This window comes from Lagenorhynchus albirostris, chromosome 1, assembly GCF_949774975.1.
Source record: "Lagenorhynchus albirostris chromosome 1, mLagAlb1.1, whole genome shotgun sequence".
Taxonomy (NCBI): Eukaryota; Metazoa; Chordata; class Mammalia; order Artiodactyla; family Delphinidae; genus Lagenorhynchus; species Lagenorhynchus albirostris.
The window spans coordinates 32,217,626-32,232,649 of record NC_083095.1 but is presented as its reverse complement, the minus strand read 5'-3'; the positions used below and the strand labels follow the sequence as shown (position 1 = coordinate 32,232,649).

The 15,024-nt window shown below is 46.6% G+C and overlaps 1 protein-coding gene across 3 annotated transcripts in view; it reads left to right on the top strand.

Moving 5' to 3' along the window:
- Positions 1-15,024, top strand: part of SMOC1 (SPARC related modular calcium binding 1) — a 156,547-nt gene that overhangs the window by 103,205 nt on the left and 38,318 nt on the right. For 2 of the 3 annotated variants that reach the window (XM_060140281.1, XM_060140272.1), the window contains exon 6: positions 14,167-14,256. In XM_060140281.1, coding sequence (XP_059996264.1) covers positions 14,167-14,256 — 90 coding nt within the window. The remainder of the gene's footprint in view (positions 1-14,166; positions 14,257-15,024) is intronic. The other variant, XM_060140291.1, reaches the window with a different exon arrangement.

The window sequence follows — 15,024 nt, the reverse complement described above, 5'->3', positions numbered from 1 at the left end:
CTGGGGTGAAAGCTAAAAGTGCCCTGCAGAAAATTCCCATTCTTATTCTGTGTTTCCTCCCAGAAGCCCAGAGGTAAGTAAGGCTCGTACGGCGGTGGGGACCAAGCTCCCAGAATTTCTGAGAGAGGTGAGCAAGTGCAGTGCACAGAGCTGGCAGGGACCCTGAGACTCTTGGTTCCTGGGAAGTTCAGTCAATAAGCTACCAGTGTAGCCAGCATTAAACAGAAAAGCACAACGAAGGCAGGGATGCCCAAGTCTGCCCTGACTCTTTTATTTTGGAAACCCATCTGAACATTTTCTCCTCCTTGATTTTCCTTGATAATTGTCCCAGCACATCCAGATTCTTTTCACTAAGACTAGATGCTTCATGGGCAGGTGACTTATGCAGCTGTTATCTTGAAATTCTTAATTATTTCCCTTTGAACTTGGGTTTTGTAAGTATAGTCCAGTGGGACAAAGAAGTGTGTGTGTGAGCAGAAGAGACACGTGTACTATGCCTACCTGCTGCAGCCTCATTGGCAGAGGGCTCTTGTGATGCAGGCTACAGGGCTTCCATAGTACGCTTAGAATTTTCATTTTTCATTACCTAGAACAACGCTAAATAGCAAATTAAGAAACATCATGACAAGTCAGGAGAGAGACTGTGGAAGAGAGGCTAAGGCTTGATATTTTAGTGTCTTTTGTGGCACCTTTTCCCCTGCTTTTTGAGCAAAAGGCTTTGCATTCTCACTTGGCGCTGGGCCCTGCAAATTGTGCAGCTGGCCTGACTAGGGCATTTGTCTGAGCGCTGTTCAGTGGACCAGCCGACATGAGGAATAGGTCCTTGGGATGTGCTGACCATACTTTCCAGTGTGCTGACACTAGGCTTCACCGCTTCTTACTTCCAGGACAGCATACACACTGGTAGTTGCATGGAAAACAGGTATCAGTTTTAGTGTCCATGCAAGCACTTCAGAAGCCCCATTTTGTGTCCTCGGGTGAAACTCAGACCGGAGGTGTCGACTGAGTTTGAGCCCTCCCACCTGAACCTGGGCCTTGGGCACTTCAGGCTCGTAAGAACCCATGTGGAGAGTTGGGCACGCAAGGATCAGTGTGGGATGTACAGGCTTATCCTCCACCGCGGTCACAGGGAGACCAAGGCCAAGCCTTGGACCTTGCCCCAAGTGCATATTCCTTGGGGACCAGAACAGGAGGCAGAGTCCCACTGCCTGAACGCAGGAGCCGAGAGTCTGGAGAACATGCTGTCGCTGCATGCTGTCCCTCCAAGAAGACATGGAAGTGGAGCTTGGTGATACCACCACCCACTAGAAACCACGGACCAAGCGACCCTACGGGCTGCTCCCCTTCCAGTGAGCAGGAACGAGTAAGTGGGTGAAAGAAGGGAGCAAGCACCTTTCCAGGTCCTTCCAAGCACAGGGGGAGACAGCCTCAAGTGTTGGTAGTTCCCTCCTAGGAGGGAAAGGAGGAGAGGGGATGAACGTTTCTTTCTGCAAAGATCTGAAATCATCAACACTGTGAGTGGCGTGTCTGCCTGTAATGTATTGGGGTTGGAAAAGGGAGCTGCCTTCAGTTTTGCTTGTTGCAACTGAAGTCTTCAGGAGCATAGCCTTTATTCCTGGGCATGAGGTCCTGGTGGTAGGGAAAAAAAAGAGCAATCGTGCAAAACGGACCACCCAGACTTTCCCCACCAAAGGGAACTGAGTGCACGATGCTGAATGAGGCACCTGCAGCAAGAAGGGCCAACCAGAGGGTTTTGGTTCTTCAACTGCACAGAGAAGTACTTCCCCGCTTGTCCTTTCCAGTTGGTTGTGGCTTTGTACCCTGCGGATAACAGTAAGAACCAGACCTGTGGTCACGGCGGGCTCTTGCTGATCCAGTTGGAAGAAGGCGGGGGAATCCAATACCTCCAAGGATGATGTAGGGAACAGGGGGGTAGAGTCTGAAGCCTCGTGTCAGGGGGATAAGTTTCCAGCAGTTTCTAGCTCTTTGCTCCCTTACCCCGGTGGGTTCCTCCCTCCTAGATGGTTGTGTGGAGGCTTCCTTTTTGGTGCAAAGGGCTGGCAGAGGGGTGGGGGAGATGCTAGGGCTGACTCGCCCCTGGACACTTGACTTCCGCCCAGTGGCCTCTCTTTCCTTCTACTTCAGAGGGTCCACAGAGGTGTTGAATCTCTTCTGTTTGTCTGCCATGGGCAGTGCAGTGAAAAGCAGGTTCGGGCCACCTGTAGGAAGGGCCACCTGAAGCCACACCTGTCCAGGAAGCTGGGGTTTGAATGGGAACAGGGTGCGAGAGGGCATTTATAATATCTTGTGTCGGCCCCGCCGAGGTCCCTTTTTCAGCTGCCGCTTAAGAATGGAATGTGCTCCGGAGGGCAGCAGGTGGGAGGACACAAAGGGCCGTTGTCTGAGCTCATGCCCACATGTGGGGTCTCCTAGAAGGCATCTCCCTGGAGCCGGAGCTTGCAGCCCAAGACCTGCCCAGAAGGATGCTAGGCCCGGAGGATGGCCAGAAAGGGGGCGAGGCCGGGGGTCTGGGTGTGTGTGTTGGGGGGTTGGTGGGCGGGGGAGGAACGGACCCAGCTCCCTCTTTCCCCACCCTCTTGCCTTTTTGAACATGCTCCACGGATGGGGCTTGGAGGGATCAGTTCTCTCCACCGGGGAGGAATGAAAAGGCGTATTGTGCGATGGAGGGTCTGGTTGCCAGCCAGGAATCAGTCCTCCAAAGGAGAGGAGGAGAAAAAGGAGAAAGGCAGAGCGGGAGGAGGCTGGGGGAAGAGGCCCAGGGAGATAGCGGGAGGCAGGGGAGAGGGAGAGAGGCCAGGCGGTAGCAGGTCACAGCCGTCTGGCTCGCAAGGAGGTCTGGGTCGCTCCTGATCCTGGGTCCACAGGTGTGGGCCTGAGGGGAGAAGTGGGGGACGGAGGGAGGGAGGTCCGGTTATCTTACCCAGATGCATGTGCTCCGGGAGGGGAGGAGGGTCAGAACTTCAGACTATTTACTTAATCCCTTGGAATGTCCTTGCCTCGCTCTGTTCTTTGGGCCCCTTGTGTTTCACAGACTCCTTTATGGGCACATGTGTGGTAATTAACACATGCAGGGTAGGTCCCGGGCCATGTGTTTGAGTTTCAAATATCCATTGATCTGGGGCACTCCCATCCTGCTGCTCCTCCCTTCTCCGTCGATCCTCGCCCTTGGAGAGAGATGGAAGGAGTATGTGTGTGTTTTGGGGGGTGGAGGGCACACGTGCACCCACATGTGTTTTATTGATGCTACAGAGGAATATCAGAAGAGAGGAAAGGACCCCCAGCAGCCCCTTGAGCTCTGACGATCTGCTGCTAAAACAGTCGAAAGCTGCAGAAGTTGAGAGACAGAAAGGAATTTGGGGTTTCCATTGAAGCAGGAAAGTGGATGGGAAGCAAAATATGTTTAGAGATGGTGGTTTTACCCTGAGAAGCTTTTCCTGGCCCCCCAAGGCTTGTGGATTTCCCTGAGGTGCCTCTTTTAGGGGTCTTGATGCTAACAAACGTGGGTGAGTTGGGGGGTTTCCAGGATAACCAAACACAAAGTCAGGGGCTGGTCCCGAGCTTCATTACTTATGAGGTGTGGAAGGGAAGTTCTCAGCCTCCAGTGGGGTGTCGGTGGGGCGGGTGAAGAATGATTAAATGGGAGAATAGCGGGAGAGCGCTTGGGCAATGATTTCGGGCAGCTCTCTGGGAACTTTTTCTCCCGAGCGCCCAGGACCTTATAGATCCCAGGGTGATGCTTCCACAGGTGGCAGATGAAAATGTAGGGTTATTGGGAGTTTTCTGCAATTTTCTCTTTTCCTGCTTCTTAGAGGTCTGGGAGTGAGCAGTGTAAGGAAAATGAGAGAAGAATAAAAACAATAGCAAACTGCTTACACTTTCTGCATGGGCTTCTGTGTTTGTCAAACCAATCTTGGAGAGAAGCGAAACTTCCAAAATCCAGCCTACCTTTAATTTGCTGAAACTTCTTTTAGTCCCCCACTGGCTACTCCGTAGTCTGTGTTCCAAGTCAAGAGTGAGTCACAGTTATTTCTCCAAGGTCCCTCTCTGGGTCTCAGTTTTTAGAATCTCTCCTGACGTCTGGTCTACAGGTTGGTGCCAACTTGGAGACCTTTGTCACTCAAGGGACGGAGCTAGTGGCACTCTCACTCAGGGCTGAGGGAGGTGCTTAGGGCAGGGATGGTGGATGGTGGGTCTCCCAGATGAAGGGGACCAAGCAGCCTCTAGCCTCCACCCTCATGGTGGTTAAGCACACCTGCAGGAGGTTTACTTCATTGCCTCAAGCCTGGCTGAGGTGTGCAAGGGTGGCTATCTCAGAGCATTCTACACGTGGAGCGGCACCCCTGTTCACGTGAATTTAACCTCTTCCCAGCTACCTCTTTTTTCTCTTCCCCCAGCACGGAGGGGGAGGCTGGATCCATAACTGATCTGTCAGCCTTGCCATCAGATAGCTCAAGTCCGATTACCTACCAGCCTGGGCTGGATTTATTTTCTTTCTTTATATATATATATATATTATATATATAATATATATATTATATATATATAATATATATATTTATATAATATATATATAATATATAATTATATATATATAAATATATATATTATATATATATATATTTGACATCTTTATTGGATATAATTGCTTTACAATGCTGTGTTGGTTTCTGCTGTATAACAAAGTGAATCAGCTATACATATACATAGATCCCCGTATCTCTTCCCTCTTGCGTTTTCCTCCCTCCCACCCTCCCTATCCCACCCCTCTGGGTGGTCACAAAGCACCGAGCTGATCTCCCTGTGCTATGCGGCTGCTTCTGGGCTGGATTTGAATGGAGCTGGGCAGCTAATGACCTCTGTGGGTTGGCCTCGGCTCACATGGGAATTCCCTGTGGAGAAGCATTCACTCTGATACGTGCCTACTACAAACTGTGCCTAAGCAGCTCCAGGCCCATGAGAGGTGGCTCTTTTCCTCTCTGCATGCACGTTACTGCTGCTTTCTGGCGTCTGAGCTGCCCTGGACCAAGCCTGGCTTATCACTATATCAGCTTTGAAGAGATGGGTTGTAGAAGGAGTGTGTGCGAGGGTGCTTGAGTGTTCATGCATGTACCGTATCTCCCTCTACCCACGCTTAATTACTGCCCCAGCAGGGCTCCGTCTACGCATCCCCCGCCCTCCATCTCAGCCCCTATTCTGTGGTCTCCAAAAGAAAGTTTATGCATGGAGGATGCTAAACGAAGAGTGTGGATCCTTGCCGTATCCTGATTTCCAAGGACTAGAGAGGAGATGGGGTTTAGTGATCTGGAAAAGCCTTCTAGCCATGGATTCTAATGAGTCCCTGGCGTTGTTAGTAACCATCAGTGTTTTCGTACTTGGCTCTTTTATTCTTTCATTCAACACATTTTCATTGAGACCTTACTAAGTGCCAGCTTTGGTAGTTACTGAGGATCCAGTGACAAGTGAAACGATAAGAGCCCTCGCCCCGTGGAGCTCACGTTCTAATGGTTCTTAGCCTCTTCTTGTAGAGGGTATCTTCGGGTGGAGGTGAAGCCTCCCAGAGGGGCACAGACCTCTAGAGGCTGGGATGCTTGGAAGCAGGGGAGGGAAGGCAGGTGGCGCCTGCGAACGCCCTGGTCGGCAGCTCCCACGGCCAGAGCCTCTAAGGAAAGACCCTTGGACGAGGCTGCCTGGGATGAGCATGGCCCACCGGCGAGTCCTTGATTCCTATGCCTGGTACCTTTGTGGTGCCCCCAAAGTCCAGGTGAGACAGCCCAGAGCTTGGCAGGCCACTGAGAGTATGTCCATTTGCTCACTGTTCCTTGGATGAATGAGTTCACTTCCAGCTGTGGCCCAGCCAGCTGGAGGGAGCCAGCGATTGCAGCCTGTGGGTGGACAGGTCTCACGGCCACATCGGAACTACTTCTCCAGCTCTAAGCGCCACGTAGCTCCAGTGGTCAAGGCCGAGGAATTGTCACTCTTCAGTCCTGTTGCACCCGTCGAAAGAAAGCCATGAGTTTCAAGGGCTGTTTATTCTAAAATTGATGTGGAAAGGCAATGGAACTAGAGGAGCTAAAACAATTTTCAAAAAGAAAAAGAAAGTGGGAGGAATCACTCTATGTGATTTTTTTTAAACCAAGAGATCTTTAGTGTTTTATTCCCTTCATGACACTTTATGAATTTTCAGTCCATGCTTCCGTTTGATCATCTGAACAAATGTGGTGACTCCACATCTTTTTCAATGTTTATTTTATTTCTTTTTGTTTTTTAATGACTTAGTTTTAAATTTAAGAAGAAGGTACAGAAATTTTCCATATACCCCCTGCTGCCACACACGTGTAGCCTCCCTCACCATCAACATCCCCCCCCAGAGTGAGTACATTTGTTACAACTGATCAGCCTAAATTGACACATCATTATAACCCAAGTTCACAGTTTATATTAGGATTCACTCTGGGTGTTGTACACTCTGTGGGAACGGACACATGTGTAGTGATATCCACCATTATAGTATCATACAGAGTATTTTCACTGTCCTATTGACCTAGAGATCAACGGAACAGAAAAGAGAACCCAGAAGTAGGCCTACACAAGCATGGCAAACAGATTTTTGACAAAGGTGCAAAAGAAATTCAGCGGAGGAAGGATAGTCCTTTCAACAAATGGTGCTGTAGCAATTGGGCTTCCACAGACAAAAACAAAAACAACTCCACGAGACCTTCCCTAAATCCCACACCTTATACACAAACCAACTCAAAGTGGATCTTGGACTTAAATGTAAAATCTAAAGCTATTAAAACTTTTAGAAGAAAACGTAGGAGAAAATCTTCAGAACTTACAGCTAGGTGAACCTTGAGCTTGGGTGTCTGAGAACATCAAACACGTGATCCAAAAATTTTAAAAATTGATAAATTGGACTTAATCAAAATTAAAAACTTGCTCTTGAAAAGATCTTGTTAAGAGAATTGAAAAACTACAGACTGGGAGAAAATACTTACAAACCACCTATCTGACATAGGACATGTGTAGAAGATACAGAGAAGGCTAAAAAACTTAACAGTTGAAAAACAATTTAATTTAAACATGGGCAAAATAAATGAATAGGCATCTCACCAAAGCACATATGCAGAGGGCAAATAAATACACAAAAAGGTGTTCAACATCATTAGCTATAAGAAAGTGCAAATTAACCAACAAGGGCCTACTATATAGCACAGGGAACTATACCCAATATGATGTAATAATCTATAAGGGAAAAGAATCTGAGAAAGAATATATATATATATATATATATACACACACATATATACATATATAAAAAACTGAATTGTGCTGTACACCTGAAACTTACATGATATTGTAAATCACTATACTTCAACAAAAAAAATTTTTAAGTGCAAATTAAGACCATGATAAGATATCACGACACACCTATTAGAAGAGCTAAAATAAAAATAATGACAATACCAAATGTTAATGAGGCTGCAGACGAACTGGATCTTTCATACATTGTTGGTAATAATGTAATATGATACAGTCACTCTGAAAAATACTTTGGAAGTTTCTTAAAAAACTAAACAACAAAACATATGCTTACCATATACTCTAGCAATTGCACTCCTGAGCATTTATTCCAGAGAAATGAAAACTTATGTCCACACAAAAACCTGTACACAGATAGTCACAGCAGCTTTATCTGTAATGGCCAAGGGTGGAAACAACCCAAATGTCCTTCAATGGGTGAAACAAACTGAGGTGCGTCCATACCATGGAATACTACTCGGTAATGAAAAGGAACACACCATTGACACATGCAGAACAACTGGGTGGATTTCAAGGGCATTATGCAAAGTGGAAAATGTCCAACCTCCAAAGGTTGTATACTGCATGATTCCATTTATATAACATTGCAGAAATGACAAAATTATAGAGATGGAGAAAGGATTAGTGGTTGCCAGGGGTGAAAGACGGGGTGGAGGAGAGGAAGTGTGATTATAAAAGGGTAGCACTTGGGAGATCTTTGTAGTGATGGGCTAGTTCTGTATTTTGATGGTGGTGGTGGTTGCATGAATCTGCACATGGATAGAATTGCATAGAACGACACACCACCCACCCACCCACCCACGGACAAATAAGGACATGCAAAAACTGGTGGAATGTGCATAAGGTCCCTGGATTATACCAATATCAGTTTCCTGATTCTGATATTATACTATTATGATGTTATCCGTATAATTATGTTAACTGTAAGGATGCTATCACTGGGGGACACTGGGTGAAGGGTACATGGGGCCTCTTTGTTTGCAACTACCTGTTGCAAAATCATTTGTATAATCATTTCAAAATAAAGAGTTTTTAAAAAATTAGCCCCGTCTCTGGGTGAACCCAGCCCTGAACCAACTCTGCTGCTGCCAGTGCCACCTCTCCCCTACTTCTCCTCCGCTTTGTCACCACGCCCCCTTCTTCCATCTCTGGTCTACCTTTTTCACCAGCCTCTTGTTTCCGTTCTTACACAAGAAAATGTGGAGCTTGACGGTGCGGGCAACTGCTTGCAAAAAGACAGCTTTAAGCTTTTTTGGGGAAGGAGTGTGCAAGTGGGTAGATGGAATGTAAAAGATTCATCTCTTGCTCTGGAAAGGAGCCGAAGTACCCAGATAACTTGTGTTCTCCAAGGTCAGAATCAAGACAGCTCACAGTATACTTCTGAGCCTCGCTGGTCATGGGACATGCATCTCAGGAAAGGTTGAGGTTAACTAACATTCCATCCTCCTCCTGGTATGATTCAGGCCAGGTTCTTAAGGGACATTTTTGCAAACAGGCACCACTGTCTCCCTGTGAGGCCCAGCATAAGTCATCTTGACTTTCACACTGGGTCCCTGAGTCGCATGCTGAGGGGGATGTGGCTCTGGCATAAATGTAGTCCCTTCAAAAGCAAGAACCTTCCAGCACTTCTACCAGGCTGAAGTGTATCTCCATGTCTTGGTAAAAGACGGCCAATGGCAGCCTAAATGAATACCAGAGGGAGGGTGGCCGGTGATGGACATGGTTTGGGCAGAGCCCAAGAATTAAAGGGGACTTGGGATCATTGAGAGACCTTCCGAGTCTCAGGACGGGGGTGGTGGTTTCTTTTTCTGTCATTCTCCAATGTTCCTCAGTCTCAGAGACCCCAAGAGATGCCATTAATACAGATTCCTCCTCTGGCCCCTTTGACACATTTGCTTTTGAAGGACCTGGAAGAGAAAGCTCTTTGTATGTGGTCAGAATAAACGCATTGTACACCCAAACAATTAACTCCTCAATGGACTTGCCAGCCCCTTGAAAGGCCCGGCCCTGCTTCCTTGGACCTCTTGGGCTCTATTCAGTCCCATAAGCACACCAATGTTTTGGGGGTTTTGTTTTGTTTTGTTTGTTATTCTGAAAAGTCTTTCCCTGAGAATAGTCAGAGCCGGTCAACATTGTCCTCAGCCCCGCATTTATCTCCACTCGCCAGCGAATGTCAATCAGGAATCAAAAAGCCAAACAGAGGAGGCTTTGAACGGTGTCATCAGGGGTCGAAGTGACTTCCAGCTGTCTGTGCGTGGGCCAGGCCTTCTCGCAGGGCAAAGAATTGTGCTGTCACACAAACCCACTGTCTGGATAGGCTCGAAGAGCCCATGCGGGGGCTGCGGCTTTCTGGGGCTGCACCTGCAAGGAGAGGCGTGGTTGGGGGCTGGGGGATCTCGTGCGGCCAGACGCCCCGCTCTGGGCCTGGGTGGTTTCCAGCGCCGCTTGCTCACTGCCTCTGGAGCCTTGAGCAAATCACTTTCTTGCGCTGAAACTCAATCTCTTTTTATCTGCCTGGTGACTTCCTCTGCCCTGGCCAGTGGTGAGAATAGATGAAGAAAGCCACCTGCCAGAAACTCTGAGTGTTGCAAAATGTGGTAACACTTATTATTGTTGATCTTGACATCATCCTTGAGAAATTCTCTCAGATTTGCCTTTTTTTTTTTAATGTTTCCTAATTTACTTTTTTCTCCCTGTAAAAGAAATGGTCATCTTTGAATCGGGTTTTTTCAGTATTCTATGTTCTTCTCGGTCTGAAAGAGTATTATGGCATCAAAGAGAAAGAAAGTCTTACTATTTGAGGTCTAAAAGAATCACCAAGATTAAACATACACACACATGAAATCATCATATGCACTCATGTAAATTGAGATTCAGATATAGTTTTCTTTAAGATATACAGGAGAGTCTCCCCCCAAATTAAAGATTGCTCAGATAATCTAGCTACTGCCACCTGACGATTTACCTGTGATGACTTTGGTACTCCATCCCCGCTTTGTTTTAAAAACTTTATTAAGGTATAATCACATACCATAAAATTTACCCATTGTAAATGTACAAGTTAATGAATTTGGTACCATTATAGAGACGTGTGGTCATTACCAGAGAACATTTCCATCACCCCCAAAGAAACCTTGTACCCATTATAGTTATACCCCACTCCCTCCTCCAGGCAACCATGTTATCTGCTTTCTGTCTCTATAGATTTATCTTTACTAGGCATTTCATATGAATGGAATCAAACAATATGTAGTATTTGCACATGGCTTCTTTCATTTAGTAAAATGTTTTTGAAGTTCAGCTATATTCTTACGCGTATCAGTAATTCATTCCTTTTAATTGCTAAGTAATATTCCATTGTATGGGTAGATCACAATTTGGTTATCTCTTCACCAGTAGACGAACATTTGGATTGTTTCCAGTTCAAGGGTATTACGAATCATGCTGCTATCAGTGTTTGTATACATGTCTTTGGGTGGGTAGGTCTTTATTTTTCTTAGATAGATTCCCAGGAGTGGAATTTCTGGATTGAATGGTAAGTTTGTGTTTAACTTTTTAAAGAATTTGCCAGACTCTTTTCCATCATGGCTACCAGTTTTACATTCCCATCAGCAAGGAATGAGGGTTTGAGTTTCTCCACATCCTTGTCTCTTGATAGTGTCTATTTAAAAAATTTTAGCCATTCTAGTAGGTATGTGGTGGTATCTCACTGTGGTTTTAATTTGTGGTTTCCTAACAACTAATGACATTGAGCATCTTTTCATGTATTTATTAGCTGTCCGTGCGTCTTTGAAATGTCTATTAAAATATTTTACCCATTTTAAAATCAGGCTGTTTGTCTTCTTATTGAGCTGTAAGGTTTACTTTACTTTTTATTTTTAAAACTTTATAGAATTTTAATTCTACAAATCCAGTTTTAAAAGCAAGCAGTTGGATAAGATGATTTAACACTCGATGATTTAATACCTTCTTTAAGAGGCCTTTAGAGTCTTTTACAGCTACCCAGTGTCCTGAGGCTAGGAGTGCAGCCATCCTTCACTTTTAGAAGAGGATATCACTGCCCAGAGAAGAAAAGTGAGAGGTTCAGGTTACCCAACTTAGTTGGTTGCAAAGCCGGTATCTGCACTGTGACCCCACTGGAGACCGGGAGGCCAGGGGCACATGCGGAAGCTTTTCTCTCTCCCCCGGGCCCAGTGTAGGTACTGGTGTCGCCCCAGGGCTTGCCAGGAAGCAGGCCTGATGTGGACCTTGGACCCAGGCCTTGGACCTGTGTTTGGTAGAAGGGTGCGCTTGTTTGCTGGGTTGGATGCCAGGTGCCCAGGTGCCCGGAGATGATGGTCAGAGGGTCCTATTGGCTTTGGCTTGGCTGCTCATCCTTGGGGCATGCTGGATTTCACAGGTGGCTCTCCTGGCAGCAGGGCACTTTGTCTCTTCTCACTTCATAAAGATTTCCAGCTAGGGCCTCCACGGTGGCAGCGCAGCTGTATGTCTTCACCCTCGGTGACCCTACCCTGCAGGAAGATTCACTCCCTGCACGTGGCTTCATGCTATGTGGGCTTCTGGGCCTGCATCTGGGCAATTGTGGAGGTCCTCGACTTCCCCGGGGAGACTGGAAACCCTCCTTCCTCTCCTTGAGCAGCAGATTTCTTTACTGATTGCTGGACCAGATGGGCAGTCCCAGACTCTCATGTGGACGATGGGAGAAGTAAACAGAGTATTTTCTGTCGTCCTGCTCCAGAGGGAGATACAGCTCTTGGAGTACGGGAGGATCTCAATTGAATAATAAAATATCTCATAAGCCATTTTTCACTTGGCTTGTCATCGCCGTCCCTCTGAGAATGTTTGATTTCTCACTTTCCCTTTGTTCCCTTTAAGACTCCTGACATGAAGCCGCCCTGTGTGGAGGGGCTGAGCACACTGTGCAGGTCTATTTAGACTGTGAACTCTGCATCCGGCAGCAGCAACCAAATGTGCATTGCAGCTGCCAAAAAACTTCATTCAGTGGTTCACTGAATTCAATGGAAAGAGGTGTTAATAGAGTCAGGGAAGTGATGCCATTTTTAAAAATGACACTGTGTGGCTCTGCTCTGTGTTTCTTCTCCCTCAATGACTTCCAGATCAAACGTACACAGTTTGGCATCAAAAGGTGGCTCTTCTGGATCCCAGTTTGAGGCAAATAAGATATTCAGCCTCATTACTCCTCTCCTCCTGCCACGTCTCACGTCTGCGGGTGATTGTCAGATAGGTCAGGATCACCCTGGCCGCTGCGGGAGTTGGGTCTTACGTTGGCACATGAGAATTATAGCAGGGTCAGGTGTCACACAACTGCCAGGTTGCTGGCCTCAGCCTCAAGCGAGGGTTAGGGTCTCCATAGCTATTGAATCTTAAGATCCCAGAGGTGGGGTGTTGGCGTAAGAAAGGGATCAGGACTCTGTTCTTTCTCTCTCCCATGATAAGATGCAGGGAACTCTGCCGAGAGTTCTGGGAGCTCCAAATGGTGAAGGCTGTCATTATCGATGATCTGACTGGCGTTGCAGGCTATATGAGAACTTGCATTCTCCATAGTTAATGCTTGGAGAATAGAGCGTTCAGTCCTAAAAGATCTCTGGGGGTCTTGGGAAGAAGGGATTGTGTAACCACGGTGTCCGAGACCACGGTGCTCTTCTTCCCTCCCCCTCCCAAGGGAGAAAACAGAAAAATCTCGGAAGTATGTGTTCTCAACACAGGTAAAGATGCCTGCTCCCAGCTTTCACCAAGGAGGTGGAAATTGGTTCTTAGGGCACAAAAGAGCACTTGCTCTTTTTCCATATAAAGCACAGATATACATACAGTACACAAACAGGTATGCAATGTATCTTTGTTATTAACATTTCACTAGGAAATTAATTAGGAGAAAAAGTCTAAAAATACTCTTTAGATGGGCAATAAAAAAAAAAGTTGAGAAACACTGTTCAAAATTAAGCTTTTGGAATCTTGATGAACATAATTCAGAGTCCTGAAAGGTAAATAAAGTCTGAACTTACTCTGATCCGTAGAGGTTTTTGGTCTACAGAGAGAGCTGCCAACACTACTAGGACCATAAGTATTAGAACTTTGTTACTGAGAACTCCCTGCTCCTATCATCTGTGTTAGAAATTTCAAAGCAAACCCAGGGTGCAATTACTCATGTTTTCTCCCATTTTGTTTGCCCCCACCTCTCTTTGGGAATTGAGGTGCATGCTGTTTCAAGAGTTCATAGTGTTCTAAGCATTCCCCATTCTTTGTAGTTCAGCATGCTGGAGAGAGAAATGTCCTTCTTACCTTCACTTTGCTTTTAGATGAGGATGGAGAAATAGCTGGGACTTCGGGAGGAAATGGCACCATGTTGTCTTGTTTTCCTTAAGCTCTTCAGTGAAGGCCACTAAAAAGGTACCGGCTAGTACCTTTCGCAAGAGGGCAGGAAGGAGCTGGGGACATCAGAATTTGATGCCACAAGTGTGCCAACATCTCCTAACACTTCTGGCCAAAACTCAGGGCTGCTGGTGAAGATAGCCCTCCCAGCTCTCCTGAGGAAAGAGCAAGGGCTGACGGAGTCACGCTGGTACAGAGTTATGAGAAGGGGCCCTCCAGAGCCATGACAATTTGGGTCCCTTCCCTGGAATGGCAAGCACACACCTGGATTGTCTTACTGTTGGTGTCTGTCTGTGATTCTCTTTTCCTTCTTGTTCTTTTCTTCTTTCTTTTCCTTGTCTTTGGTCTGTTCACTGGGACTTGGCCGGGCCATGTGCAAACCCCAACCATTCAATAGTGCTGGAGAGTAGATAGTATTTACCTCAATAATGGTAGTCTCTTTTCGATTCTTTTTAACCCTCAATTCAGATGACGGGTCTAAGCCGACACCCACGATGGAGACCCAGCCGGTGTTCGATGGAGACGGTAAGCTCTTGTATTACTTCAGATTCGAATTCTCCCACCCGTTTTCAGATTTGGGGAGGTCTTTCCTTCGGTTGTTTGTTTAAGCTTTACTATTATTGTTTTTTTCTTTTTTAATTTGAATTTTTCCCAGTTTAAGCCAGGTTGTTTTAACCTTTAAAAAAATGCAAACCCTCCCAGGAACTAGTACACCCTCCACTTCTGGAAAGGCCCTCTCTTCTTGCCAGGCTTCCTGCCTGGCTCTAACGTCCAATAATAACACAGCCTGGATGGACCCCGCGGGCTGCCAAGACCAAGGAGCCAGGGCTGAGAAAGACAGGCCGGCAGCATCCCTTTTCTAAATGAATCAGCACTTAACAAGTTCCTGTAGTGCTCTGTGCCCAGCATTGTGGGGGGCCTCTGGGGGACAAAGGAGAAGTAGATGAGATGGAAGCCCTTGCTCTCAAGAGATCGGCAACTAGAGGAGAACTTTCTGTATGGAACTCTATGGTCTCAGTTGTTTGTTTGTTTTCTGTAATAGACACGTATGGAAGAAAGAGATCACAGTGGTATGGGAAAAGATTCTGTGTAGAGAGGGAACGTGAGCTGGATTTTGGAAATGTGGGAGAGGAATCAGGGTGTTCCAGGCAGGGGCACTGGCGTGGGCAAAGGAGAGAATATGGTGGAGATGGGATATAGTGAGGAAAGTAGCAGGAAAGAGACTGATGTATGGAGCTGGTCTGGCTGAGTCGTAGGGACCTTGAGAGTTGAGTCGAGACATTTGGGAGAGGA